Source organism: Pogoniulus pusillus, chromosome 30, assembly GCF_015220805.1.
Source record: "Pogoniulus pusillus isolate bPogPus1 chromosome 30, bPogPus1.pri, whole genome shotgun sequence".
Classification (NCBI taxonomy): Eukaryota; Metazoa; Chordata; class Aves; order Piciformes; family Lybiidae; genus Pogoniulus; species Pogoniulus pusillus.
The window spans coordinates 5669797-5694259 of record NC_087293.1 but is presented as its reverse complement, the minus strand read 5'-3'; the positions used below and the strand labels follow the sequence as shown (position 1 = coordinate 5694259).

Genomic DNA, 24463 nt, shown 5'->3' with positions numbered 1-24463 from the left:
ATTTAAACTCTACAGTGACTGGAGAATTGTAAAGGTGACAGGTGACGTAGCATTTTGGCACCCATTCATTAATTCTAGTCACACCATTGTTTAAACTGACTTTATGATAAAATCCATGGCTGCTGAATATGCAGCCTTGTAGCAGGTCAGAGGAATTATCTGAGCCATAAGCTCTCCTTTCCTCTTTGACAGAAATACATTGCCACTCCTTTTTATTAAGCAAGGGATTTGCTGAGGAAAATGCAGGCAGTGGTCTTCCTATTTTCTGAAGCTATCTCCCTGCCTAGCTTCTGGCAGCCAAGAGTAGCTAGCAGTTACCTTCTCTTCTGTTATAGAAAGGGAGTTAGAATTGGAAGCCTCACTCTTTCAAAAGGGTGTTTAGGCCATTAGACCTTCTGTGCTTCCTTCATTTTTTATACGTACTTAGGAGGAAATAAATACATTGCAGCTACGCTGCTCTTCTTCCTCTCCTAGCTGCCTTCTTCAGTACCCCCCATCTACAGAGTTTCTCTTTACAACCATTCAGTAGCACCAAGAATGCCAGGCTGCAGCTTAGCATGAACAGGACTTTGGCAGCAGTTTTGCCAGACAAGGTGTGTTGCTGCTCTTAGCAGTTCTGTATTTTGACCAAATCTTTCTTGCTTTCATGACGCTACAGGTGGCAAAGCTTCCGCAAGTGGTCCAGCAGCAGGCTGCGGTTGCCAACATTCAGCAGATGGTTTCAGTTTCCCAACAGGTAGGTTTTGCAGTTGTCAAATAGAACACTCTAACCATGATCCTATTGGAAGCTCATTTATTTGGAACGTCTATGTTTTCCCCCTTATGTTTGCCATAGGCAGTGGTTTTGGAAGATACAGCAAGTTGCCTTCTATAAAACTGAACCCTGTGAGTGCTGGGTCAGCTGCTGTGTATTCTCTGGTCTCTAACTGGGAGCAATGTTTGTTCATCACTGCAGATAAGCTACAAAATGGATTTAAATAATATTTTCTAGAGCTGAAGGAACTTTTGGGTTGTTGTGATGCATAGTGAAGATAGCAGCTAATGAGTGCTATTTGAGTTTGTTCTGTAATGTTTGGAACAAATTCTCTTGTTCTAGTTCATAAAACTCAAGTGCTTTTGGAAGTCTAAATGCTGTGGTATCTCTTCTGAGTGTGGCTTGATAAGAGACAGAACTAGGGCAAGAGAAGGTCAAACACCTTGGTCTTCCCTAACTCACAAGCAATTTATTTACACTGTTTAGAACAATGTCATCCAGAGCATTAGCAAAAAGCATAACTTAGGCTGTTGATTGGCAGGAATGATTTAACTTTGGACAGTGGGTGAAGTTATTGCCTTCAGTGCACAGAAATCTGGGTCAATCAGCTCTTAATCTGTCACAGTTTATAGTACAGTGCTTTAGTGCAGTATAAAATCTGTGGCTGTTTATCTTAAAATGATGATAAAGTGGTGTAAGCTGACTGATAACCACTGCAGATGTGAATGCTTCAAGGGCAAGGTAGACAGCAGGGAGTAGAAACCTCATCAGTCAACACAAGATGTCCTCTAGAGTCAGTAAGGGCTCCTAGATAATTTTACAAGGGACACTAAAAGCTAGGTTTTCAACAGTCATTGATGTTGGTATGACTCTGGCACTGTGGAATTCCATGATAAAAAGACAAATCAACACCTTCCTTCACACACCAGTGGTATTGGTGGCAGTAAAATTGGGCTGTGCTAAGTACTTTTGAAACTATGGTCTGGATGTCTGTGTAGCGTTCTTTTAACCTGCATTTATAGTGCTTCCCAGTGGATTCCTCTTGGATGGATGAAGAATTAATTTTCCCCTGGAGAAGCCCTTGCAGCTAGCTTCATCTGGCTTCTGCTTCTGACAAAGGCAGCTGAAGCTGCTCAGTTTTCATTACCTTGTCCTCTGAACATGGAGGCATTCAGATTTTTTTTCTCTCTTGCTCTCAGTAGAGCTGTGAAATTAGATTTCTGGATGGAATTCAAACTATTCTACCCTAAATTGGCAATAGAGCCTGGCAGCTGTAGTCTGAGACTGGTAGGAAGCTGTAGTGACTGCATTTATTGTCACAGTATAGGTGCAGAGTGGGCATTTTCCCTTCTTTGATCCTCTATCCCTCTTGTTTTTCCGCTCCTTCTCTTCTCCTGCAGTACAGGAATGTCCCTGTTTATCCAGTGGATTCTTTTTACCTTTCATCTGTTTTCTGTAAACAATCTAGGGGAGTAACCTTTGATTTGCACTGCAGAAATCATAAGTGCCAGCATAGAATCATAGAATCAGTCAGAGTTGGAAGGGACCACAAGGATCATCTAGTTCCAACGCCCCTGCCATGCCCAGGGGCACCCTACCCTAGAGCAGGCTGCCCACAGCCTCATCCAGCCTGGCCTCAAACACCTCCAGGCATAGGGCCTCAACCACCTCCCTGGGCAATCCATTCCAGGCTCTCACCACTCTTACGCTGAACAACTTCCTCCTCACATCCAGTCTGAATCTACCCATCTTCAGCTTTGCTCCATTCCCCCTAGTCCTGTCACTCTCTGATATCCTGAAAAGTCCTTCTCCACTTTGGAGCCTCCTCTTCTCCAGACTGAACAGCCCCAACTCTTTCAGTCTGTCCTCGTGGGAGAGATGCTGTAGCCCTCTGATCAACCCAGTGGCCCTTCTCTGGACATGCTCCAGCGTGTCCACGTCCCTCATGTAATGGGGGCTCCAGAACTGGATGCAGTACTCCAGGTGTGGTCTCACCAGAGCAGAGTAGAGGGAGAGAATCACCTCCCTTGACCTACTGCCTACGCTTCTGATGCAGCCCAGGATCTGGTTGGCCCTCTGGGCTGCAAGTGCACACTGCTGGCTCATGTTGAGCTTCTTGTCCACCAGCACCCCCAAAGCCCTCTACTCAGGGCTGCTCTGCAGCCACTCTCTGCCCAGCCTGCATTTGTGCTTGGGAGTGCCTCGACCCAGATGCAGGACACTGCACTTGGTCTTGTTGAACCTCCTGAGGTTGGCTTGTGCCCACCTCTGCAGCCTGTCCAGGTCCCTCTGGATGACATCCCTGCCCTCCAGCCTGTCTGCTGCACCACACAGCTTGCTGTTATCAGCAAACTTCCTGAGGGCACACTCAGTGCCTCTGTCCATGGCACCAACAAAGGTGTTTAACAAGACTGGTCCCAGGACTGATCCCTGAGGGGCTCCGCTTGTCACTGGCCTCTACTTGGACGTGGACCCGTTGACAGCCACTCTTTGGGTGCAGCCATCAAGCCAGTTGTTTATCCATCTCAAGCCAGTTCTTAATCCATTTTGGATATAGCATCTTGTCTCTTAGTTTTGATTTGTAAGGCTCTAGAAGATGTGACAGAATGTTGTTTCTCACTGAAAGCACAGAGCTCCCCCCAGCCTTCCAGCTTTGTCAGAGATGCTTGTCAGTCAAGAGAGCAAACACTAGCATCAGTGCGATACCTTCTGTAGAGCAGAAATGTGGTGAATGCTCAGTTTTATCCCAAACTATTCTTGTGTAATTGTCTTCTTGTTCTAACTTCCAGGTGCAAGCTCAGCCCCAAACTGTGACGCTTTCTCAGACAACAGCAGGTCAGCAGCAGGTTCAGGTGATTCCTGCAACAACTGCTACTGCTCAGGTCGTCCAGCAGAAACTGATACAGCAGCAGGTCGTGACAACAGCATCTCCCCAGATTCAGGCTCCAGGTGTACAGAATCCTGCCCAGACACCAGCAACCTCTGAAGCCCAGAATCAGCAAGCAAAAGTACAGATGAGAACACCTACCGTCAGATTAAAGGCACCTACTAAACCAAGCTGAACCAATGGTTAAAATGCAGTAACAGGGAAACATGGCTTTGCTTGTTTGCTAAGCCAAGTGGGAAGCTACTCCAGACATCCAAATGTAAACACACCACCTCTATTTTTCATTTTAGCAGAAGGTTTTTTGCTGCTGAACATCCAGACAAGGAAACTCTCGTGTAACTTCAGCATATAAGCAACTGTTTAGCACTCAAACCCTGTACAAGATGCATTCTGCCAGCGTTCTCTGTGCCCATTCAAACCAGATAAGGCAAACATGGCTTACATTTAAATTCTGCCCAGCCTCACAAAAGTAAATGGTAAATGAGCAAAACTCATCTGTGTTAGCACACCACAGACTGCCCGTGGGAATATGCAGTTCTTTGCTAGAGTTCTAGTTTGCTAGAGTTGGATGTGTGTTCGATATCCACCACGAAGCCATTCGACGAACCACGCGTGGCTCATCCAGCAAAGTGTTTTCCACCCGTGTAGAAGCTGCATGTTGTTCTCTCTGGAGGTGACTGCATCTGGAAGAGCTAACGTTGCTCCAACTACTCCTTGCAGAATTTAGCCAATAAATGTGAAAACCTGTAAGTGTATGTAATTAAAAAAGAAAAAGAAAGGAAAAATAGACAAGGAACAAAAAAAAAAGGTTAATTCTCCATTTTTGTAAGTCTTTTAAAATGTTTGTTAGTAGTTTTGTGTACAGTTTACTGACTCACCCAACCTGTGCCCTCATTCTCGTACTTCATTTTAAGATAATGAATATTTTAGGCATGAACTGAGGAAATACTGTGTGGATAGTAGATGTGTATTAAAGTGTAGGCTTTTCTCTTTGGTTTTTTTTTTTTTTTTTGGGTATTTTGTTTTGTTAGAGAATTGTTCAGTGGACACAGCTAAAGAAGTGGATCGTAGCTGTTTCTCATGGGACTTCCTTCAAGGAAAATCTCCAGCTGAGAAAATTGAATCTCTTGGTTTCGTTCTGCTCTTGCAACATGTTTAAATGTTCAGTACTTTTTACTCAGCTTTCAGCTTGGGGTGGGGGGTTGGGGGAAGGGGAGAATAGTGAAATGAAATCTAAGACTTAATTCTTCAACTCTGTAAAGAATAAGATCTAACTTTTGTACTATTTTACTAAAGCTAATGATGAATGTATCTTCAGGTGGGTATTTTGGATGTGAATAGAGCGTGGCCTCTTCCTCCAAATCAGTTTGCCTTATTGTTAGGAGAAAAACAAAGCAAAAAGCTGCATAGAACTGGGGGGGGGTTCTTTACTTTTCTTGTGTAAAGTGGACAACAGACTGTTTGCAAACAGCACTGAGTGAGGAAACAAAAAAGCCCTCGGTGGCTTGAACGGATTTATTTTACTTTGGCTATAAAACTGCACGTCTCAGATTCAGACAAAATGAAAACATTCCTTTTCTGAGAGCATTTTAAAGTTGTTTTTCCATTCTGTGATCTTTTTACTCTTTTAGGAGGGGAGCCTGTTTAAAGGCAAGGAAAAAAACCTATCTTTTGTTCTTTTCTCTGTACGTTCACACTTCTCGGTACCTAGCAATCCACATGGCTTAAACAAGAAGGAATACCTGGTTCGGCAGGACAGGAGCAGCCCCTTCTGTTAAGGTCACGAATGTAAACACTGGGTCAGGCAGCGGTCCTGATTTTCTTTTTGTATTTTATACCTCTTTTCTCCTGCATCCTCTTCTCCTTGGACCCTCAGGTCTGCAAATACCAGGGGCATTGTTGTTGGTGGTTTTTTTTAAAGCTCTTTGTGCATGCAGTAGTGTTCCCCTGACCCTGCTGAACCACTCGTCGGTGCCATTACCTGACCTTCCTTACCAGCTGCCGGGCTGGCGTTGCTGGCAGCAGCGTAGCTTCAAGTGCAGTAAGGAATAACTGCCACTGTGTACAGTGTGGTGTTGCTCATCCAAAAAGATTGCTTAGTTAGACCCAGGTTTATTTTTTAAATGTTTAGCTCTTACGTGCATGAAAGTCGCGGTGGGGGGGGTGGGGGGAGCGGGGTAACACTTCCAGCAGTGGGAAAGCTGCGGACTGCATCATTGTGCTGGTCTGATTTGGTGTCTAAAGAGGCAATTGTTTAGGTCAGTTAATGAAGATAAAAATCACCTTTTTTTATTCTTTTTTTTTTTCCTTTTATTTTTTTGTTTGTTTGGTTGGTTTTTTTTTCGTTTTCCCCTTTTTTTTTTTTTCGTTTTTGATGTGTCTTTCTCCCGGAGTGTTAGGAAGTTAACCTGTAAATACCTGCTGAACATAAGCGTTTGTACTTGATGCAGTAGGGTTCTAAGGAATAGTGATGTATCCTACCTGAAGGTGTAATAAAGTGTACATTTTTCTAACGCCGCCTTGCTCTGCCTTCTGTGAACTCGCGGGCAGCGGGGGCTCGGGCAGGTTCTCCTCCAGAGCGGCGGGTTTGAGGATTTGGGGCTGGCCGGCGGCGCCGGTAGGCTCCGAGCTCGGCATCCCGACCCCGCCTGCGGGCGGAGCGGCCGCCGGCTCCTCCTCTGCCTCTGCCGCCGGCTCCTCCTCTGCCTCTTCCGCCGGCAGCATGGCGCGGGCCGCTGCGCTCGCCGAGGCCGCGCAGGCCGTGCTGGGCAGCCGCGCCAGCGCCAACCGCGTCTTCGAGCTTCTGGAGCTCCTGCCGGTGCGCTGCGGGACGGGAGGGGCGGGGCCGGGGGCCGGCAGGGCGGCAGCGGGGACCGAGGGCCGCGCCGGGCCGGCTTGCTGCGCCGCTGCTCGCCTTGCCGCCCTGTGCTCAGGGTCGCGCTCTGCCCCAGGGCCAGGAGGAGGAGGATGTCCTCTGCGCCGCCAGGACCTGCGGCCGGCTCTTCGGGGCGCTGCTGGAGCGGAGGGAGCTGTTCGTGGGCCAGCTGCCCGCCGAGGAGGCCTCTCTCTCCGGTGAGTTGTGAGCCGCGGGGGGTCCCGCGGCGCAGTCCCGGGAGAGGCAGGGCTCGGAGGCTGCGGCAGGGCCCGGGGGCTGCAGCGCGTCCCGGCCGGGCCGGGCTGGGCTTTCACGGTGCTCCACTTCACGTTCAGACAGCTACAGCGCCGAGGACAAATACAAGATATGGATGAGGCACCGCTACAACGACTGCGTGGAGTGCTTGGCCGAGCTGATGGGGCACGACTCCTTCCAGGTGAAGGTAGGTTCTGGGTCTGCTGCTGAGCGGAGCTCTGGGGCAGGCGCTCTGGGGTCGGTGTGGGCGAGCAGGCAGTGCTGAAAGCCCCTGCTGGTGCTCTGGCTCACCTCTGCTCGCCAGCCTGTCGTTAGCGAGCGCAGTGAGGAACATCTTAGCGCGTTCTGCACGGAGAGCTTTGGAGTCTTCTTCTCTGGGGACTTTCTGGATGTGTTCCTGTACAACCTGAGCTAGGCAAAACTGCTTGAGTAGGGGGGTTGAGCTAAATGATCTCTAGAGAACCCTTCCAGCCCCCACCGGTCTGGGATTCTGCCTCCTTCCAGTCTGACCCTTGGTGTCCTTGTTAAAGTGGGTGTTTTTGTGTTGCTTGTTTTAAAGGAATTGGCACTCTGCACCCTCATGAAGTTTGTCGAGTTGGAGGCACAGTATCCATTGATCAAAGTAGAGTGGAAGGGCAAGTTAACTTTTCCTTGTGAACTCCTTAAGGTAAGTTGCAGAGCTGAAGAGTTCCTCCTGCCGGTTACTGGATGGCACACACCTTCTCCAGGACTAAAATTTGAAGCTAGAGTATCTTCAGTGCAAAGGAAGGGTGGTGTCTCTGAAGCTGGCATGAAGAGCTAGAGCTGCCATGCCTGTTGAGGGGGCACCTGCAGGTGTGGGAGTTGGTGTACAGGCTCCAGCTGGATTCCTGAGTGCTTATGAGCTCCCGGGTGCTCTGGGGTGTTGTTTCTGAGCCCCTGGCCTCACTTGCAAAGACTGGGAGATGAGAGAGGAAATATATAGCCTTTGGTGCAGCTACCATGTCACTTGTAATGACAGTGTCTTTGCTAGAAGGGGCCCATCTCAAAGGGTCAGGAGCAGTTGTCAGAATGTCTTGTGAGCGATGCTCTGGAGCAAGCAGCACGCAGTCATGGTAGCTGCCTTTCTGAGAGACAGGAGGGTGCCCTCAGCCGTCACAGGTTGCTGTCTGCTCTAGTACTGTAAAGGGCTGACTTGCTGCCTCCCTCTACAAACCTTTTGTTAGGTCGTTGTTGGTGGCTTGCTGCCTTTGAATGAGGACGCTTCGCTCCTCGTCTCTCGCTTTCAAGAGTACCTGGAGTATGATGACGTTCGGTACTTTGTCATGAAGGCGGTCACTGAGAACATTGCACAAGTCATGCAGAAGACAAAAGAGGTGAGGAGCTGTTACTGTTGTGGTAGGCATGGGTAAACTGCTCTGAGATGGGTATCAGGGAGGGACTAGTGGTATATGGAAGCAAACAGACAGAGTGTGCTCACCTGATGGCATCGTTCTATCGAGTGTGTTTTTCTTTGCTCACAGCATGGTAGTTCTGCTAAGATCATCTCCATCCTGAGACTGGAAATAGTTTAAAACCTGCTCCAGACTCTAGCTTCATACCTTACCCAAATCTCTGCAGCTCAGGTGGCACACAGAACTCTCTCTCTGGTGGAGAAGAAAAGTCTGTTTTCTCTAGTGGGTCCATCAGCTCTGGTAAACCAGAGATAGGTTTTGTGTTAGGCGAACAAGTAATACTTTAGGTTGATGCAGCAAGAGAGAATTTATCAGTACACAACTCAGCTGTCAGCATTTTTCCTGTCCTACATGTACACAGTGCTTGGGAACTAGGGCAGTGTTGAAGTCCAGTAGCTTTCCGTCTGTTGTTTTGTGTTTGCTTATATGTTTGTTGGGTTTTGTTCCTCTCAGAGGCCACTGCCATTTTACCAGCAGAATGTGTTCTCCCTCATTTCGCCCATCATCATGCCCAGCAAAGAGTCTGACATCGTCAAATTTATGGTGAAGCAAGGTTAGTAAGCTCCATGTGATGGACTCTGTTTGAAAAGGAGCATCAAGGTTAGGGTATGAATGGTGTGAAGAATCTGTTCTTGTTTGCTCATGAGAAATGCCTGCTTCTGTGATCTTGGTGATTCTAAACACTACTGCAAAATCCACGTTCCTCAGCTTGCAGTGGCACTTATCATGGTCTTGTGAGACAGGGACTTGGCTTCCCCTGTACTCAGCACTGGTCAGGCCACACCTTGAGTACTGTGTCCAGTTCTGGGCCCCTCAATTCAAGAAAGATGTTGAGGTGCTGGAACATGTCCAGAGAAGGGCAACAAAGCTGGTGAGGGGCCTGGAGCACAAATCCTATGAGGAGAGGTTGAGGGAGCTGGGCCTGTTTAGCCTGGAGAAGAGGAGGCTCAGGGGTGATCTTATTACTGTCTACAACTACCTGAAGGGGCATTGTAGCCAGGTGGGGGGGTGGCCTCTTCTCCCAGGCAACCAGCAATAGAACAAGGGGACACAGTCTCAAGTTGTGCCGGGGTAGGTATAGGCTGGATATTAGGAAGAAGTTCTTCACAGAGAGAGTGATTTCCCATTGGAATGGGCTGCCCAGGGAGGTGGTGGAGGCACTGTCCCTGGGGGTCTTCAAGAAAAGACTGGATGAGGCACTTAGTGCCATGGTCTGGTTGATTGGCTAGGGCTGGGTGCTAGGTTGGACTGGATGATCTTGGAGGTCTCTTCCAACCTGGTTGATTCTATGATTCTATCAAATGTCTGAAGGAAACAAAGGGTCATAATTCTTTTTCAACATCTGTTGCAAGTTAAATCTCTCTTTTTCTTCCCAGATAACAGGGAGGAATTGAAAGTGTCGAAGCTGCAGGTAACTTGGCTGTTCATTTGGTGCTCAGAGCTGAAATGTTACCTGCTTGAAGTGGAGCTTTGTCTACACCACTGTCTTTAACTTGCTGCTTGCCGTTCTTTTTTGAAGGCTCACAAGCAGGCGTTTGAAAAGATGTGGCTGGTTTTTTTGAAGCACGAGGTGAGTGTTGCTCCTGCACTGATCTGGGTTGTTTTCCAGTTGCAGATTGTTAGAGGCTGTGGCTGTCCTTGCATGCAGCCCCTGCTGGGGCCTCCCTGTGCTTTCAGTGCCAGATGAGAGCAGCCTGGTCGTGGTTTCTGCTGGATTGTTCTCCAGGCAGTAAGCAGGACCTCGTATATGGTCTGCTGCTTCTTGCTCACAGCCTTTGCTTCCCTGCCTTAAGTGAGAAATGATGTGCAGCACAACATATCCTGGAATGGCTGAGGTTGGAAGACACCTTAAAGTATCATCTACTCCAACCTCCCTGCCAAGAGCAAGGAAGCCTCTCAACTAGACTTGGCTGATCAAGACCACATCCAGCCTGGCCTTGAACATCCCCAAGGAGGAGTCATCCACAGCCTCCCTGGGCAGCCTATTCCAGAGTCTCACCACCCTTGTACTGGAGAAATTCTTATGATCCAGTCTAAAACTACTTTCCCTCTGCTTCAAACCATTCTCTCTTGTTCTGTTGCTTGACACACTTAGGAGAAATCTTTCTGCAGCCTTCCTCTCTGATCCCTCAAGTATTGGTGTGGATGTGTTGAAGGTTCCCATGCCTTTGTGCTAATGACTGAGCCGTGGTGACACTTGTAATTGTGAACACCTGTTTCATTAACCAAACTTAGCTGTCAGGTGTCACTTGCAAACTCAGGTTTGGGAGCTGTTCATGCAAGCCATCCTGTATTGTCTTGGCACGTTCCCTTCTGCTTGTGTGTTGCCTTTCCGAGCTATGGGTTGCTGTTGTTCTTGGAGTCCTCCTTTCAGTGCTTGCTTCACTGTATTGTTTTGTTCTTCATAGCTACCCACTGGCCTATACAAAAAAGTTCTGGTCATTCTGCATGACTCCATCCTGCCTTACATGAACGAGCCCACTCTCATGATAGACTTCTTGACAGTGGCCTATGGCATAGGTGAGTGTGAGCAGGCTTTTTGTCCTTTGTGGGGCTCTGTGACATAGTACATACAGACTTGGAAGGGCTGCGGGATGCAGCACCATGACCCAGGTGATGAAAGAGGTGCATTTTTGGTTGGGATGGACTACTGTGAACTCTATTACCCCTCAGAGTGAGATGCCTTTTACCTGTGTTGTCAGTGTTGTTGCTCCTTGGAAGGCTTTGGGAAGACTGGAATACTGGAGAGGTTCCTTTCAAATGCAGAGTTCAGCCAGCAGTGCTGATACCTGGCCTGGGTCTGGATGAAGGACGTGCAGATTCCTACAGAAATGTCCTTTCTAAGGAGGCCTTTGCCTCCCCAGTGTGGCTTTCTTGGGGGATGAGAGCAACATGTTCGTGTCTCTCAAGTCTCTCAAAGCCTGTTCTTCTAAACTGCAGCTCAACCTTAAGCCTGTGTATCTCTGGATGGTTTTAGATGAAATGATGTTACCTTGCGGCCATTGTGCTGCCTCTAATCTCAGGCACTCAGGTTTGTGTTCTGTGTGGGAAGGTTTTATGACAGACCCAAGCTGAAGGTGGTGTTTATTTTCTTACTGTGTTGATACAGGTGGAGCAATCAGTCTTCTGGCCTTGAATGGCTTATTTATTCTGATTCATCAACACAATCTGTAAGTGAAAAGAGCACCTTGCTTAAAGGAACGTGGTTCTTTTTGTGTGTTTATAGCTTTATAGAAACAGTCTGAAATGGACTCTACATTTCTTCAGACTTAAAAATTCTCCCATGGGAAAGCCAAACTCTGCAGAGCAGACTCAGCTGTTCAGATGCTGAGCTTTTTTGATAGTCTGACCCTTTTTTCAGCTGAGCCAAAATATCCTTTTCTTCCAGACTGTGGCCGCTCAGCACTTGAAAATCGATTTCCATTGATCTGATTACACAGTGAAGCTGTAGTCTTTGGTGTGCCTTTCACTGGACCCTGTACCATTTGTAGTCAGTGGACATAGTTTCACATCCTGAAAATGGCTGGGCACTGCAAGAGCCATAAATTCACCTTACAGCTTGTTTTCAAGTGGTGGCTGCGGAGAGAAGCCTAAAAAAGCTGAACAGTGCTCCATGCTAGTCTGTAATGACAGCACAGAAGCATTTTAGATGCAGAGTAGTCCATTGTGCATCACTAATGGATGTTTATTTTCCTTTTTTTTTAACAGGGAATATCCTGACTTCTATAAAAAGCTGTACAATCTGTTAGACCCTTCCATATATCACGTGAAGTACCGAGCTCGCTTTTTCCACTTGCTTGATCTCTTCCTCTCTTCTTCGTAAGTAGCATAGAATCAAGCAGGTTGAAAGAGACCTTCAAGCTCATCCAGTCCAACCTAGCACCCAGCCCTAGCCAGTCAACCAGACCATGGCACTAAGTGCCTCAGCCAGGCTTTGCTTCAACACCTCCAGGGACGGTGACTCCACCACCTCCCTGGGCAGCCCATTCCAATGCCAATCACTCTCTGGCAACAACTTCCTCCTAACATCCAGCCTAGACCTCCCCCTGCACGACTTGAGACTGTGTCTCCTTGTTCTGTTGCTGGGTGCCAGGCAGAAGCGACCAACCCCACCTGGCTACAGCCTCCCTTCAGGTAGTTGTAGACAGCAATGAGGTCTGCCCTGAGCCTCCTCTTCTGCAGGCTAAACACCCCTAGCTCCCTCAGCCTCTCCTCACAGGGCTGTGATCCAGGCCCCTTACCAGCTTCGTTGCCCTTCTCTGCACATGTTCCAGCACCTCAATATCTTACTTGAATGGAGGAGCCCAGAACTGGACACAGCACTCAAGGTGTGGCCTGACCAGTGCTGAGTACAGGGGCAGAATAACCTCCCTTGTCTTGCTGGCTACACTGCTCCTGATCCAGGCCAGGATGCCGTTGGCTCTCCTGGCCACCTGGGCACACTGCTGGCTCATGTTCAGCTACTATCTACCAGTGCTCCCAGGTCCCTTTCCTCCTGGCTGCTCTCAGCCACTCTGCCCCTAGCCTGTAGTGCTGCTTGGGGTTGTTGTGGCCAAAGTGTAGAACCCTGCACTTGGTCTTGTTAAATCTCATCTCACTGGCCTCTGCCCATCCATCCAGCCTATCAAGGTCCCTCTGCAGGGCTCTCCTACCTTCCAGCAGATCCACACATGCGTCTAGCTTGGTGTCATCTGCACACTTAACTGATGCTGGGCTGTTGCCGCGTCTTTAGTGTGTGTATCTTCACAGATTTTCCTCCTCCTATTTCTGTTGGCCAGACACTGTTCTTAAAACAGTCCCCCCACGTGTCTGGATGCATAATGTATTCAGTGTGCCTGCTGGATTAGATTCATTTTGACTGAGCAAACTGAATCCAAGAGTGTTGGTGCAGTGTTGTGTGATTTCATTTTTCCCATGTGCTGTTTTGGAGGGTTTTCCACACAGCTATCTCGTTTAAGAAAACAGAACTGCACTTAGTTAGCTGAGGTTGATCTGCAAGTGATAACGGCTGCAGTTTGATCTGTGTTGCCTTTTGGCTGAAAGTGGTGATGTTTCTGTCTTCATGAATATGGAAAAGGAACGTTTGCAGGCTTTTTATAGCTCCTAAAACTGTTGATAAATTGGTGACCTTTTGCTGACATCTAACAGCCAAGTATAAAATGTTTGACAGCCTGCATTGGTGCTGCCAATTCATTTGTACACGGGGAAGAAACTAGATAAGCAGCTGGTCACATAGTTGCCATCATATGTTATAAAATCAACCAAGAGTAATGCTTTACAGTTCACCACTAGGCAACACACATCAAACCCTTGCATTTGGAGTGTGCTTTGGAGAGAGTAACAGGATCTGACAGCTGGTGTCCTGTGGGGTGGCTTTGCTGGGCCTTGCAGGTGCAGCAAGCCCTAGGGCTGAAAGCTGTGTGGCTGAAAATCGTCATCTTTCATCCTGGCTCTCCTGACCTGTGCCTAAATGAGCTGAGTGCTGTTAGAAATTTGCATTTTTACTGTAGAGCAACAAAAAAAAGAGCTGCCCTGCACGTTTACATTGCAGCAGCTTCACGTTCCCATTAACAGCTGCTGTGCTTGCTTTAGTCCTGGAGGTATGACATAAATCTAGTGCCGTGGCCTGTGCATTAATGAAAGCCACAGAACAGCCTTGCAAGAATGTATTTGAGGTTGCCTGGCCAAGAACTCAGACATTTCTAAAAGCACTGGCTAACAGCTGCTGTGTGAATGACCATGTAGAAGAGCTGTGCTGGGCAAGTGCCTGGAGCAGGTTGAGAGCAGCTCTGAAGAAAGAGGCCTTGGTTGTATTGGTTGAGGAGAAGCTCACAATGAGCTGGCAGTGTGCTCATGCAGCCCAGAGGGCAAATCTGGGCTGTGTCAAGAGGAGTGTGGCCAGCAGGGCAAGAGAGGGGATTCTGCCTGTTTCCTCTGCTCTACTGAGACCCCCACCTTGAATACTGCATCCAGTTGTAGAGTCTATCATAAGGAAACAGAGATGGCAGAGTCCAGAGAAGGGCCACAAGCATGATCCAAGAGATGGAGCACCTCTGCTGTGAGAATAGGCTGAGGAAGCTGGGATTATTCAGCCTAGAGAAGACTCCAAGGGGACCTTAGAGCTGCCTGCCAGTCCCTGAAGGGATCATAGAATCAGTCAGGGTTGGAAGGGACCAGAAAGATCATCTACTTCCAAACCCCCTGCCATGCCCAGGGACACCCTACCCTAGAGCAGGCTGCCCACAGCCTCATCCAGCCTGGCCTTAAACACCTCCAGGGATAGGGCCTCAACCACCTCCCTGGGCAACCCCTTCCAGGGTCTCACCACTCTCATGGTGTAGAACTTCCTCCTCACATCCAGTCTGAATCTACCCATCTCTAGCTTTGCTTCATTCCTCCTAGTCCTGTCACTACCTGTCACTTTCCTGATCCTACAGGAAAGCTGGAAAGGGGCTTTTCCTAAAGGTGCCTAGCAGTAGAACAAGGAGGAATGGTTTTAAGCTGAGGGGAGTAGATTTAGAGTGGATCTTGGGAAGAAGCCCTTCAGTATGAGGGTAGTGGGACTATGGAATGGGTTGCCCAGGGAAGTTGTGGATGCCTCCTTCCCAGGGGTTGTTCAGGTCCAGGTTGGAAGAGACCTTGGAACAGTTGAGTCTAGTTGAGAGGCATCCCTGCCTGTGGCAGGGAGGTTGCAGTAGATGACCTCTGAGGTCCCTTCCAACCCAAGCCATTCCATGACTCCCAGGCTGAAGTTATTCACACATTGAATGGAAATGCCCCCAGAGGCGTTCCAGAGAGTGACCCTGTGTGCTGCTTGAAACCAGGAGCCGTGCAGCTTCTCTCTGCTGCCTGGCCAGAACAGCAGACTGAAGAGCCCCGCTGATGTTTAACCCGAGGTGCAGTGTGGCTTGGTGAGGCTGCTGGCTCACTTGCTGGCACTCTGACACGCTGCTCTCTGCTGTCTCCTTGCCCGCAGCCACTTGCCCGCGTACCTGGTGGCGGCGTTCATCAAGCGCCTGTCCCGGCTGGCCCTGACCGCTCCTCCCGAGGCCCTCCTCATGGTCATTCCCTTCATCTGCAATCTCTTCCGGAGGCACCCTGCCTGCAGGCTGCTGGTGCACAGACCCAATGGGCCAGAAGGTAAGGGGGAGTGTGGGCAGGGGAGTTTTGTGTTGTGCCTTCAGACAGCATGAGGAGGAGGAGTCCTGTGAAGGAGGAGGGGAGAGATCCCAGTGCCAATTCTGAGCTTTAGGAGGATCCCTCTGTCCCTCGAGCTTGTGGAAAGCCAGCAGGCTGCTCCTGCTAGTTCTCTAATGCTGAAGACCTGCCTGCATTGCCTCCTGTCTGACCTTGGGCCTCACAGCTGGCTCCTCTTGTTCAGCTCAAGGCTATAAACTAAAAAGGAACCAAGTGCAGAAATGAGAGACCTCCTCAGTTTCTAGCTGTAGTGATTTTGAGCAGGTTGCCCTATCACAGAATTAACCAGGTTGGAAAAGACCTTTGAGATCATCAAGTCCAACCTGTCACCCAACACTTTCTAATTAACTAAACCATGGCATTAAGTGCCTATCCAGTCTCCTTTTAAACACCTCTAGGCATGGGGACTCCACCACCTCCCCAGGCAGCCTATTCCAATGCCCATCACTCTTGGTGTGAAGAACTTCCTAACATCTAGCCTATTAGGGCCTCAGGAGTCTCTCATGTTATGACTCCCTCTTTTATCTGGGCTTTGACAGTGACCATTTGAAGCTGGCTGAGATGCCTATTCCAGTTCTTTGTGCCCTACATCCTATGCTCTGTAGAAGTGATGTGATTCTGTAGTGCTGCCAGCAGGCACTTGGGTCGGGTGGGATGTGTAAACTTGTTCCTGGACCCTAAGTGTCTTGAAACGAATAGCTCTGGCTGCAGCACTGCTCTTGGGTGCTGTTGTTCCCGTTGGGGATATGTACATCATGTAGGAGGTGTTACCCCTGTGTCTCTGTTTCTTTAGCTATGCCAGAAGATCCATACATTATGGAGGAGGAGGAGCCATCTGAAAGCAGGGCTTTGCAGAGCTGTCTCTGGGAGATTCAGGTATGTCAGCTAACAAGGAACATGGGTTTCTCCCACCCTCGCTGCATCCTTGACACATGTTGGCAGTGAACAGTCCCACTTACAAGAACCTCCTGACATATGAGTTGAGTTTCTGGCTGATCATTTACTCTGCATCATTTTCTATCCCAGCATAAGAGGCAAAAGATTCCATGAGCTGAAGAAATCTTCCGTGCTAATTAGTAGGTGACTTGTGAGCACACATCTGACCGTGCAGCTCAGAAGTGTCACTTAACAGCTGAAACAGACTGAATAGCTGCAAATGTGTGAGGCTTTTTATTTGCTTTGGAGGGGAGAGGGGAACTTGCTGAGCAGTGATGGAAATTAATTGGGTACAGCCAGGTCATCCTGTAGAAATGGCTTTAAAATTGCTGGAGAAGATTGTAAGGTTCACCTTTCACCTGAGTCATTTGTAGGATGGTGTATGAAGGTTGAAATTGGTTAAATTACTCCTAATGGTTTTAAAACCTTAATGCCAGGACTATCACTTTCCATTTAAATGCTGTAAGACTTTTCTGTGAGGGGCTGAAACAGCTAGAAGAATGTTGTGCAGGAGCAGGAAGCCCAGAGCAGGAGCTTGGATGTGGCATTAGGGCTGTGAGAGACCTCAGGATGGGGTTATGCCTTGTAGGCATGGCCTGTGGAGGAGTCTGTCTTGAGCTGGCTGTGAACCAGGTGAGAGGGACCTTTGGTGTGTTGCTGAAATGGGAGTTGCCTGGAGCTCTGTAGTAGCACAGTGTAGCACACCTGTCTCTGCCAGAATTTGATGTTCACTGAGGATGTGGCTGTCAAAGGGCCAGATACCTGCATGGCAATCCAGATAGGTGTGTATTACTCTGTACTTATTAGACCATCTCCTCCTTGCCTTGGTTCTGCAGGCTCTGCAAAACCATTATCACCCAGAAGTGGCCAAGGCAGCTGCTGTCCTGAACCAGTCACTTTCTGAAATGGAGGATGACATCTCAAGGCTCCTGGAACTCTCAGCTTATGAGGTAACATTGCTGTGCCTTTGTGAATGGCTGGAACCAGAGGAGAGTGGTCTGGTTCCTGTGTCATGTGCACCAGCCATGCTGCTGGGTGGGGGAGCTGACTGGCTTTGGTTACCTAGAGCCAGTGAGAAACAGGAGAGTACCTGTTCAGTAGCAGAGCATGAGGCAGCAGGGTGGCAGGGCTGGCCTTTCCATAAAGGTTTGTGTGCTGGATCTTTCAGGAGGCTGGAGCAAGCAGTGGTGCCAGCCAGGGTGAAGAGTTTGGACTGAGTTTTGCCAGTATCTCTTTTTTTTCTCCTTTATAGCTTTTTGATAAAGAAGTGAAGAAAAAGGCTACTGATGTGCCCCTGGAGTTTGAACAAGTACGAGGTTTATTTGGGAAGAAAAGTGATATTTTTGCAGAGCACTTCACTTTAGCTTGATGAGATCTCTTTTCTACACGTTTGGACTGATCCTGCAAACAGAGCCGAGAGCTGCGCCGCTTGAGGAGGGTGCAGCCTTCTTCAGCAACCTTTGGCAATACCCACAGATGGACTTGCCTTTGTTCCTCATTCTTAACATGCTGCCACCTGATATTTGGGAAGGATTTTTTCCTTGGAGCAGTGTTTTCTGGACTTGTCCAGTGCTGGGATTCCAGCCCTGTTCTCCAAAGCTGCTGGTGCTGGCTGTGATCATTGACTGCACTCACAGACCACCTTGCTGCCGTTCAGTGGGACTGGGGGGAGCTGGGAGCTCTGGCTACTGGTCTTGTTTTTCAGTTGTGTTGCTGTTATGCTTGAGCTGACAACCTGTTTGTAGCAAGGGGCTTCAATATAGATTTGTAAACAATGATATTCTAATTGTATTTTTTCATAGACACTCAGAACTGCTCAGGCCACACCTTGAGTGCTGTGTCCAGTTCTGGGCCTCTCAGTTCAAGAGAGATGTTGAGATACTGGAAGGTGTCCTGAGAAGAGCAGCAAAGCTGGTGAGGGGCCTGGAACACAGCCCTGTGAGGAGAGGCTGAGGGAGCTGGGGGTGTGCAGCTTGGAGAAGAGGAGGCTCAGGGCAGACCTCATTGCTGCCTACAGCTACCTGAAGGGAGGCTGTAGCCAGGTGGGGATGGTCTCTTCTCCCAGGCAACCAGCAACAGAAGAAGAGGACAGAGTCTCAAATTGTGCCGGGGGAGGTCTGGGCTGGATGTTAGGAGGAAGTTGTTGGCAGAGAGAGTGATTGGCGTTGGAATGGGCTGCCCAGGGGGGTGGTGGAGTCACCATCCCTAGAGGTGTTCAAGAAAAGCCTGGATGGGGTACTTAGTCCCATGGTCTAATTGATTGGCCAGGGCTGGGTGCTAGGTTGGCCTGGATGATCTTGGAGGTCTCTTCCAACCTGGTTGATTCTATGATCTTTAAAAGGATCTTTATCCTCCTGTGTGCTTGCCTTAACACTCCCACATATAAGCCACTGAAAGCTCTGGTTTGTCACAACCAGCTCATAGAAGAATTCTCAATACTTCCATCTGTGAAGTGTTGCTGATGTTCCCTTCATGTACATCCATCTCTTGCTGGAAGGTTGCTTAATTCAAAACGCTCCTGAGCTTTGGCAATTAGCATAATCCCGGTGACTGTCATAGCAAGGGAGGCCAAAGGAGGTGCCTAATCCTTGATTTTTGCTTCAGAATGATAAGCAGCTTCATGTAGTTTTGCTTGCAGCCTGCAAGTGTTGGAGGAGCTCTGCCCAGTGGTGAAGTTTTAACTAGTTCACTGACACCAGGTGGTTTTGTTCAGTTGGGTTTTTCATGCAGTTCTAGAAGTCATGCAGGAATTCCTTCTGATAGAGTTTTTATTTCCCCAAGGTTTTAAATTTCAGATAAACTCCTTATTAGGAATGCAGATAAACTCAGGACCTTTTATTTTTTCATTAATAATTTTCAACACTTATCTCATTAGACTTTAACTCTGCCTGCCATGTTTTGATATCATATTTTGTGGAGGAGAAAATGCAGTCAAAGTGGAGGCCAAGAAATTTTTGTCAGACAAGACTGAGAGTTGGGTGGGGAGAAATGGAATGAAAACCAACAAGGACAAGTGTAAAGTCTTGCAGCTGGGGAAGAGTAACCCCAGGGACCAGTGCAATCTGGGGACTGACCTGTTGGAGAGCAGCTCTGGGCAAAGGGACCTGATGGACAGAAGGGTGGCCTCTTCTCCCAGGTAACCAGCAATAGAACAAGGGGACACAGTCTCAAGTTGTGCCAGGGTAGGTATAGGCTGGATGTTAGGAAGAAGTTCTTCAGAGAGAGAGTGATTTCCCATTGGAATGGGCTGCCCAGGGAGGTGGTGGAGGCACTGTCCCTGGGGGTCTTCAAGAAAAGACTGGCTGAGGCACTTAGTGCCATGGTCTAGTTGATTGGATAGGGCAGGGTGATAGGTTGAACTGGATGATCTTGGAGGTCTCTTCCAACCTGGTTGATTCTATGATTCTATGTTGAAGGGGTATGTATTGGATGCCTCTCTCTGCAGCTTCTTTTAGTCAGGCTTGCCCAGTTCTATCTGAGATTACTGCTGGGCAGCCTCATTCTTGTCTTTCATAATACTGACAGGAGTCTTATAATTAATTTTTAATGCATAAATATTAAACTATTCAGCCATGGGGCAAGTCAAGGTCTTGTGGTGCTGAGCAAGTTTGGTTGATTTTTGTATCTGTCCAGAGGGCAAGTAGAATCTTCCTGTCAACACGAAGCTGTTTTAGGGCTGTGAAGCCACCAGCATCTTCCATGTCTCACCAGCCATGGATCATAAGTGCTGTACTGCAATTAATGGTGGCTTGATTGGAGCAAGATGCAGTTTTATTTTCCTGCTTCTGTGTGCTGCCTGCTGCAGCTCCTGCTGACACTAGACAGTGTCAAGCTGACAGAGTGTTTTCAGCTCTCTGAGTGTACCTCAGTGCTCAGCTGAAAATGCTGTTGGCACTTAAGTATGTGCAGCTTGCCTGGTGTGACTGGAGGATTTTGTGGTGGTGCTGCACTGCTTGGTGCAGAGAAGACAGACCACAGACAGCTCAGAGGTGCTTACAGCTTAGAGCCTGGATGCACTTCAGACCAGCCTTGAAGGTCTTCCAGAAACTTGATCTCCCTCATCTCTGATGCTGTCCTTGCCTGAGCAACATTCCTAAACCACCACTTGGGTGGAGATATCTTTAAGCCCCTGCCTGTCCTTGGGAAAATGTTCCACCTGGTCTTTCATCAAGCTTTTATCTTTAAACTTTCACCCTCCTCCCCTCAACAGAAGGCATCAGGAAGAAAAATCAGCAGTTATAAATATTAAAAGTTTCATCTGCTCTGAGTGAACAACCCTTATCAGGCTGCACAGCCGCTCCTGCTCCTGCTCCACAGGTCTCCACAGACCGCAGATTATAGATGCTTTAATCATAGTGTGTATTAACTGGAAGGCCAGATTGAAGTAGCAGGCAGAGAGTGCATAAGTCACTCCTGCTATTATTTGATTTTTATCAGGTGTGGGGAGCAGGGAGGGCTGTTCTGGGAGTGGGTTGTTGTTGTTGTTGTTGTTGGGTTATTTCAGTGAGCATAAAAGATAGTTTTATGAAAACATTGCCATAGTCCCTCAGCCTCCCTACCTGTCACTGCCCTGTGCCCCCACCAGAGGATAGGTGATAAGGCCTCCAGTTTCTGAGGACTGCCCTTGGTTTATTTTCCTGAGCTTTCATTTGTCTAAAGGCTGTTCAAAGTCATCCCAGCCTGAGGGTAGAAGATTGAGCTGCTCACCAAGAGTATGATGAGATTTATCTTGTGAATCAAAGGTCTCAGCCACTACAGTGTTCATATTAATCAGCTTAGATCCTTCTCTGAAGGTATTCATTGAGGAAGGAAGTGTACATTTACATCCATAAGCAGAAGTGTAAATGCCATTGGGAGCCCTGGGGCAGGCATGCCCCAAGTAAAGACCTCTCTGCTCTGGGGCAGTCAGTGCCTATCCTCTTCCAGGACAGTGGGACATGAGAATGCTTGAATGCAGGCTGGCAATGGTCCTCCAAGTTATGAGGCCTGTGTTTAGAGTAAGTAACACTTCACAGCATGCATTGAGGTATCTCAAGGGCATGTTGGGAAACGCCTTGCACATCCCCAACCAACTCTGAGTTCATATCTGCTCCTTTGGACCGTGTGTAAACTCAGCATACAGGAGCTAGACATTGAGTGAGCTGATTCATCCTGTCTTAGCTCCAAAGGGACCAGATCCACAGGCAACCAAATGCTTGAAAAACAACAGTTTAAAAAATGCTTAGCCTCATTGAACCAGCTGCTGTTAGCAACACTGAAGTGGTTTCTCAGCCCTGAGCTAGTGAAAGGTGCAGTGCAGCCATAGCCCTTGTGTTTGCCACTCTGAAAAAAAAAGCAAGTGAGCTCTCAGGTGATTTACAGCCCTGCTCAGGATCTCAGTTCGACTGACACCAGCCTTCTCCAGCACCATCATAATCAATATTCATTAACTGAAGTCTATTGGACTTGGAGATTTACTGCTATTAATAAGCCAAGACTCTCTCTTACTGCAGTTTATGAAGGAAATGGTAGGTCTGTTAATAAAAAGAAATGCTTTTCTGCAGTTTCTCAGCCCTGCCCTGAGCTGTGCCTGCATCTCTAGGAAAGAACTGGAGCATGTGGGTAGAGCCAAAAGAGAGAGAAACAGAGGGAAACTTTATTCAGAGCTGGGGAAAGGCTTGGGGCAGGGTTAGGGTATGACCAGCTTCAAAAGAAGTGTTTTAGCCTTCTGTAATTTTCTAAGCTGCCATCCTGCGTGCATCTGACAGGAGCAAAATGAGCTGTTTGGGCACATCACCTGCTCAGCAGCAAGCCTGAGCTCTGGCCAATTGCTTGGCTGCTGCTGGAGCACTGTCAGTCAGGCATGAGCACCCCACTGGAACCCAGGCAGCTCACCCCATGTTTTATAGCTGGAAGGTACCTGCCAGCAATCACTCCTAGGTCCTCACGGGCTGCAGTACCAACTTTCCTCTTCCTGAGAAGTAAACCCCAACAGCCAGGATGCTCTGGATGCTGCTGCTGCACATGCAGAGCATCCTCCTAAGAGAGTTAAGCCTGCACACACCATGGCCTGCTGGTATCTCCATTGTGTTGGTAACCAAATGGAGCAAACCTTATCAAGCTGAGCAGATTGCAGGCCTGCTAACGTAGCTTGGCTCGCACTAAGGATAATTGAGGCTTTAATAAAGCCACTCATTACCCAGGCTGGGGCTGGGGTGCTATGTGAGGAGAAGAATCAATCACAGGTGGCTGTTTTTAACTTCTATCAAATATTTAGGTGGGTGGCAAGGTGCATTCATGTGCTGCTCTTGGGCTCTGAGATGTGAAGGGAATGAGTCACCACATGCTTTTGCTTACATCAGTTTCCTGCAGGTTGGGAGAGGAAGGGTTTACGTTTTTGTTGTCTCAGCTGGATACAGGAGATACTATGTGCTGTGCTATTGGAAACACAGAGGAGATGACCAAGAGCTGTGGTTGCCAAGTGGAAGGCCTTCAGTCTCATCAGCTGGTGAAGAGACAGGTCTCTGCTGGGTGTGCTGCTCTGGCTAGATAAGGTCCTCCTGCAACTCAAGCAATAGCTCTTGGAGTTGAGTAAGCCTTGAGGGAAGCTGTAGGTGAAATTTGCTGCTGTTTCAAACAGGTAGACTTATAGAGGGAGGCTAGAGTGAGGGATGCTGGCAGTAAATGAAGTCCTACCACTGTGCCTGCCCCGGGCAGGCAGCAGGGATGTCTGCTGGTGCTGCTGACCCCAGCATGCACCATGGGACTCTGCCTTGGAGCCCAGCAGAGCATCTCCAATTAGCTGTGTGCTTAGCCAGATCCGGGGGCCAGTACGTGGTGATCTTGTCTGACACATGTCTGAAAGGTACCAGCCTCATGTGCTCTGTGGGATGGCTCCAAGCCTCAGTGGAGCTAAAAGGAGCTGGACCAGATCCACTTCTGCATCTTGTCTCAAGGCTTGTCTTCCTGCACTCAGTAGCTGTAGCATATGGTTCCTTCCACAGATCCAGGTCTCTCCTGTAAAGCTTTTCATAGACTCATAGAATGTCAGGGGCTGGAAGTGACTTCGAAAGATCCTCTGGTCCAGCCTCCCTGCCAGAGCAGGATCACCTAGAGCAGATCCCACTGGAACACATCCAGATGGTTCTTGAGTATCTCCAGAGAGGGAGACTCCAGAACCTCCTTGGACAGCCTGTTCCAGTGCTCTGTCACCCTCACAGCAAACAAATTCTTCCTCAGATTCACATGGAACCTCCTATTCATAGAATCATAGAATCAAGCAGGTTGGAAGAGACCTCCAAGATCATCCAGTCCAACCTAGCACCCAGCCCTAGCCAGTCAACCAGACCATGGCACTGAGTGCCTCATCCAGGCTTTTCTTGAACATCTCCAGGGACAGTGACTCCACCACCTCCCTGGGCAGCCCATTCCAATGCCAATCACTCCCTCTGTGAAGAACTTCTTCCTAACATCCAGCCTATACCTACCCCGGCACAACTTGAGACTGTCCCCTTGTTCTATTGCTGGTTACCTGGGAGAAGAGCTCAAGCCCACCTGGCTACAGCCTCCCTTCAGGTAGTTGTAGATAGCAATGAGCTCTGCCCTGAGCCTCCTCTTCTGCAGGCTGCACACCCCCAGCTCCCTCAGCCTCTCCTCATAGGGTTTGTGTTCCAGGCCCCTCACCAGCTTTGTTGCTATTCCTCAATTCTGACCCATTGCCCCTTGTCCTGTCACTGGGCATCACCAAGAAGAGGTTGGCTCCATCCTCCTGGCACTCACCCCTTATGTATTTATAATCATTAATCAGATCTCTCCTTAGTCTCCTCTCCAAGCTTGTCCTCGTTAAGATGACTCCTGAAGCATCCTGCCTGGCTGGAATGTTTCCTCTGGAGCATGTCTGCCCAAAGGCTCCATTGATCAAAGGTATTTAGTAAATGGACTCCTGTTATCTTTAAGGAGCAGAATATAAATATTGATGGCAGCTTTCATTGTCTTCCAACTCATTAAGAGATCTATGGCCTGATTGCTTCAAACTTTATTTCATCCGTGGCAGCAGGGATTGTTTTCCCAGCAAAAATCCTCCCAGTTCCCTGTGAAGTCAAGAGTGGGAGCTGGAGCTCTGCTGTGAGGATGGTGAAGCTTTGGAA

The 24463-nt window shown here is 48.5% G+C and overlaps 2 protein-coding genes across 13 annotated transcripts in view; both read left to right on the top strand.

The window, feature by feature from the left end:
- Window positions 1-5235, top strand: part of EP400 (E1A binding protein p400) — a 59096-nt gene extending 53861 nt beyond the window's left edge. For all 12 annotated transcript variants that reach the window (XM_064168622.1, XM_064168624.1, XM_064168623.1 and 9 more), the window contains 2 exons: window positions 659-736; window positions 3544-5235. In XM_064168622.1, coding sequence (XP_064024692.1) covers window positions 659-736; window positions 3544-3816 — 351 coding nt within the window. In that variant the 3' untranslated portion in view covers window positions 3817-5235. The remainder of the gene's footprint in view (window positions 1-658; window positions 737-3543) is intronic.
- A 1108-nt stretch (window positions 5236-6343) lies between these two features.
- NOC4L (nucleolar complex associated 4 homolog) lies at window positions 6344-18117 on the top strand. The gene is made up of 15 exons (XM_064168626.1): window positions 6344-6459; window positions 6593-6713; window positions 6852-6958; window positions 7331-7438; window positions 7977-8126; window positions 8658-8757; window positions 9581-9615; window positions 9724-9774; window positions 10613-10724; window positions 11314-11374; window positions 11913-12023; window positions 15181-15344; window positions 16195-16277; window positions 17174-17287; window positions 17590-18117. The coding sequence occupies exons 1-15, from the start codon at window positions 6364-6366 to the stop codon at window positions 17704-17706; spliced, it is 1530 nt and encodes a 509-aa protein (XP_064024696.1). The 5' UTR covers window positions 6344-6363; the 3' UTR covers window positions 17707-18117.
- The last annotated feature ends 6346 nt before the right edge of the window (window positions 18118-24463 follow it).

What these genes read in the sequence shown, in the direction of transcription:
- NOC4L (XM_064168626.1), top strand. Translation starts at nt 6,364, where the DNA reads ATGGCGCGGGCCGCTGCGCTCGCCGAGGCCGCGCAGGCCGTGCTGGGC. An exon ending in ACGACTCCTTCCAGGTGAAG is followed by an intron (nt 6,959 to 7,330) that starts GTAGGTTCTGGG and finishes CTTGTTTTAAAG; the next exon opens with GAATTGGCACTCTGCACCCT. An exon ending in GATCTCTTCCTCTCTTCTTC is followed by an intron (nt 12,024 to 15,180) that starts GTAAGTAGCATA and finishes CCTTGCCCGCAG; the next exon opens with CCACTTGCCCGCGTACCTGG.